The 4,355-nt window shown below is 49.0% G+C and overlaps 1 protein-coding gene across 1 annotated transcript; it reads left to right on the top strand.

The window, feature by feature from the left end:
• The first annotated feature begins 39 nt into the window (after positions 1 to 39).
• On the top strand, positions 40 to 1,985 carry PPCS (phosphopantothenoylcysteine synthetase). Its single transcript, XM_009707916.1, has 2 exons — positions 40 to 138; positions 1,471 to 1,985. Exons 1-2 carry the CDS (start codon positions 46 to 48, stop codon positions 1,792 to 1,794), a joined length of 417 nt encoding a protein of 138 aa, XP_009706218.1. The 5' UTR covers positions 40 to 45; the 3' UTR covers positions 1,795 to 1,985.
• Positions 1,986 to 4,355: the final 2,370 nt, after the last annotated feature.

A 4,355-nucleotide genomic window follows, 5' to 3' on the forward strand; every position in this document is an offset into this window, starting at 1 on the left:
CGGCGGTGGATGACTGCAGTTGTGTTTCTTGCAGGCTCCAGCGTCATGTTTTATCTGGCAGCTGCCGTGTCAGATTTTTACATCCCTGCTTCAGAGATGCCGGAGCACAAGATCCAGTCCTCGGAGGGGCCCCTGCAGGTGAGGCAGCCCTGGGCACGGCCCCTGTCTGACACCCCCATCTCCCCTCCCAGCGTCCCGGCTGTCCCAGAGTCCTGCCGGGGTCGCAGCTGCCTGGGGACTCGCCGTGAATAAGACCTGGGAAAGGTTGCAAAGCAGTGGCTCGCTGGCCAAAAAAGCGTGCATTTTCACTGGGAACGGGAGGGTGAATTTCCACGGTGGCAGAATCTGATGGAAATAGTGGAATTGCGTTGTTTTATCCTTCCCTTGCACCAAGGGTCAAGGATAAGAGGGCAGGGCAGGATCAGTCCTGCTCTGGTTTGGTCTGTGTTTATTTTTAGAATGGGATGAAGAGGGTAACTGGCAGACTTAAGCTCCAAAAGTGAGTGGTGCAGTGGCTTATCTGCAGAGGGGAGAGCACAGCCGAGTTCATCGCTGCTTTGTCTTTGAGAGACAGCAGTACTACTTGTTTAGTTTCTGGTATGGCATGTGTTTATAGCCTGCCTGCGAGGCTGCCTTCTATTTTTCTAGCTTTTTCCTTTAAAGCTGTCTGTGCTTGCAGCATGGAGACGAGTAGGTGGTGGGGTCTCAGATAGCTGAAATCCTCCAGGAATAGCTGCCGGAGTACTTGTGTTGCCTTTTTCCTGCTTGCGCTGATGACAGTCCAGAGCTCTAGTGCGTGTCTCCTGCCCAGGTCCCTTTCAGCTATGGGAGCAGGTGGATCTAGAGCCCTGTGTATAGCAAATACCAAACTTACTTAGTTTAATTAGTTTCTAGTAAGTTGCTGGGCTTAATTCTTTATCGTTAGCATGGGAAAGATGAGACCCAACCTAATTCCGAGTGACGGACCCAGAGGTTATGAAGCTGGAGAACAGAGGGTCCTACTTTTTTCCCCATGCTTTGGCATATTTATGCTTCACGTGCCCTAAAGAGTTGATAGAAAGAAGGGTTAAGATTTGATAAGCTGCCTGGAGTTTGGAGAGCTGAAAACTCAAGACTTCTGCAGTTGTAACTCTTTTTTTTCATCTTCCTCTGCTTGTGTTTATATTCCCAGAATGGGTTTTAGCTCTTAAATAACAAAATGTTTGTGCAGTTACTGTACGCCTGCTTCATCACTTAAGAACACTCTGCTTATTGTTAATACCAGACCGATAATTTAATTTAGTTTTACAGTGCATGCCAGTGACATTTTAGCCTTGTTTGGTGAGATCTGACCGAATACTGCCTTGGAAGACTTCCCAGTGTAAATATAATACGAAGTGAAGCTGGAATTTCCCTAGCCCTCCTCATCTCTTATTAAAACACATTGTAATGTTTTTACTGAAACTTCTCTACTGTCTTTCCCCAATGTAGATCACAATGAAGATGGTGCCAAAAATGCTGTCTCCTCTTGTCAAAGAATGGGCCCCGGAGGCGTTTGTTATTTCCTTTAAACTGGAGACGGATCCCTTGATCTTAATCGATAAATCACGGCAGGCTCTGGAGAAATACCGTCACCAGGTGGTGGTAGCAAATATCCTGGAGTCGCGGAGAACCTCTGTTGTTATTGTAACCAAAGACTCACAGACTCCGTTATCCCTTTCTGATGAGGAAATAGCGCAAGGCATGGAAATAGAGGAAAAGATAGTGAGCTATCTTCAGGGCCAACATACTGCATTTATAGAGAAGAAAGTCTGAGGACCGGCTCTGAAGGAAACAAGTGAAACTGTACTAGAGAGGGAGTGGAACTGGAGCAATTCTCTGTCCCAGGTAAATAAAACAGTCCTCAGCGGAACGCTATGTGAAAGGCTGCCGTCCAAAACAGTGTAACTTTTCTACAGCTTGGTAATGGTTATTGTTGCTTGCTTTGAAAAAGAAAAATACACTGAAGTGAAAACATTCCAAGGGATGATAATTTGTTCCAGTGTCTAAAGAAGGAAAGATATATTGCTTTATTTCTGTCCCAGGGGCTGGGAGAACCGGGAGGTGGAGATATGGTATATTTGTCTGTATATAAAAGATTTTCTTGAATCTGCCTCCTCAAAGTTTCTTTTCAAATTGTTGGACAGAAGGAATGGTGCTTTGCAGAAAATAAGATGTTCTGTTTTTATGACTGGGGTGACAGAGCTGGCAATCATCTGGTATTGAAAGCGGATGGTGAAGCAAGCGTGGCAAAAGATGAAGGAGAATGAGGTGGTGACAACTTTGGAGAGCATCTGTTGTTCCAGGAGCGAGCCAGTGGACCTACGCTTCAAGAACTCTGCTCAGAAACGCGGTTCAGAAAATAGGTACTGTAGCAGTGTCCCTAAAACAGCTTTTTCCCAAAGGTTTTCCTTCCCTCTTGGGTGTTCGTAGGTTGCTGGCGGGTGATAAAGGCAAGGAGGCGTGTGGCACGGAGCACAGGCGGTGGTGTCTGAGCGTGGCTTGGGGACAGGAGGTTGGAGAAAAGGAGTAGGCAGTGAGGGTGGGAGGTGAAAGCAGATGGGGTAGCAGTGATCAGCCTTGGGCGGAGAACTGCCTCTTGGCTGTTTGGGTGTCCTTAGAACCGGGACATTCTTGGTTTTCTCTAAATCCTGTGTGCACATGATTACCGACTTCTATATATAATATTCCTCATGCTTGCAAAAAACAAAGTGTGCAATTTTGTGGTGAAAAAACTTAACTGCAGCTCTGCCACTGTCCATTGTGTGCCTATTTGCATGCTTTCCTTGAAATAAATTCACTGGAAGTCTGTAAAGACAGACAGTAATGCAGAAGAATGCTGTTCTCACGCGTGAAGCCCTTCCAGAGGTGAGACTGTGCTCTAAAACCAGTGAGCATTCAGGAAGGCAACGGTGCTTTTGTAATGACACTGATCACCTGAAAATTAGGTGTGGTCATAAAATGAGGAAAATAAACCCGGAAGAGCAAGAAAAGAGTGTGAGGATGGGCTCAGCAGATCAGGAGGGAGCACTGAACGTGAAAGGACCCCTGGTGTGCAGGGAGGATATGTTTAGCGGTGGGAGGAGCGGACCAGATCAGTCAGGAGTGCTGAGATCCAGCTAGTAACTGAGTCAGGAGAAGGAACTCACAACTTCTACGTGCCTGGGACTGATACTTGCAGAAGGTGGAGGGAGAATTGAAGTGCAGACCGTCTGCAGACGTGGGAAGTGCCTGTCGGAGATGTGCAAATAGGGAAGGGGAAGGTGGTGGAACGTCCTGCACACGTGTTGTATGCGCTCATGAGCTCCAAGAGCTGCCTGTCTTCATCTTCCAGTACGTCATCGATGTGAACATCGAGTCCTGCTAGTTCAGGGGTTGCTGTTGTCTTTATTTGGAGTCTTGCCATTACAAGCAGGAGTGGGCCAGCAAAGATGAGAGTATTAAAAACTTGTGTAAATTGAATGTGCCCTTGCAGGAGTGTAGGGACAAGGGGTGGGAGAAGTGCAGCAAACGCTGTCTTTGGAGTATTCCGGACTTTCTCTGTAAGGTGAGTGTGAAGGAGAGAAATAATCCAAACTTTTTGAGGAGAAGACTCGGGCATCACTGGTCTCGGGGGGCTGCTCCCTTTGACTTGGGAACACAGCTGTGGGCTTCCCTGCGTAATGTCCGCTCCTCCTCCTTCAGGAGGGTGGCGAAGCCCAGGTTGGGGAGGCTTTCAGAGCTCAAACGAAGCCACGGCCATCCCGACCTACTCTTGGTGATGGCCCTGTTTTGAGCAGGTAAGACCTCGAGAGCTCCTGTCCCACCGACATCTCTAGTGCTGGCAGCGTTTGGGCACCAGCCCTTCACTTCCGAGGATGTGGGCTGTGGTACTGTAAGCAGGGAGCGGCTCCTGCAGGTCCAGCACCATCTGTCCTGTACTTTCTGAGGATCCCAGACTCTGCTCAAAGATCCCCGCTCCGCGCTGCAGCATCCCTCTTCTCCACGTCTCGGTCTTTCCCTTTCTCTGCCGTCCTCTCGCGCAGTGCCTTCAGCTGGCTCTGCAGGACGAAGCCTACTTTACCTTGCCGTTTCTCCGTCTCAGCTTCACGTACGTGCTCGCTTTACCTCAGTTCGTCTCCAGCAGCTTCCCTTGGCGTTTTGGAGAAAATCAGAAAACCCCTTCAGCCCCTTTTTGTGTAGTTTTTGGCGCTCCTGGAAGCGTTTCGGTCCGTCCTTTGATGGTGCGATGGACTTTAGGGCGGGTGAAGACAGGGAAGCCCTCGGTGCCACCGGTTTTATGGCCGGGAGCGGGACGTGTCTCTGCCCTGGGTCACCCGAAGGAGAAGAGGAACCGG

Source organism: Cariama cristata, unplaced genomic scaffold (genome assembly GCF_000690535.1).
Source record: "Cariama cristata isolate BGI_N322 unplaced genomic scaffold, ASM69053v1 scaffold33830, whole genome shotgun sequence".
In the NCBI taxonomy this organism is placed as follows: domain Eukaryota; kingdom Metazoa; phylum Chordata; class Aves; order Cariamiformes; family Cariamidae; genus Cariama; species Cariama cristata.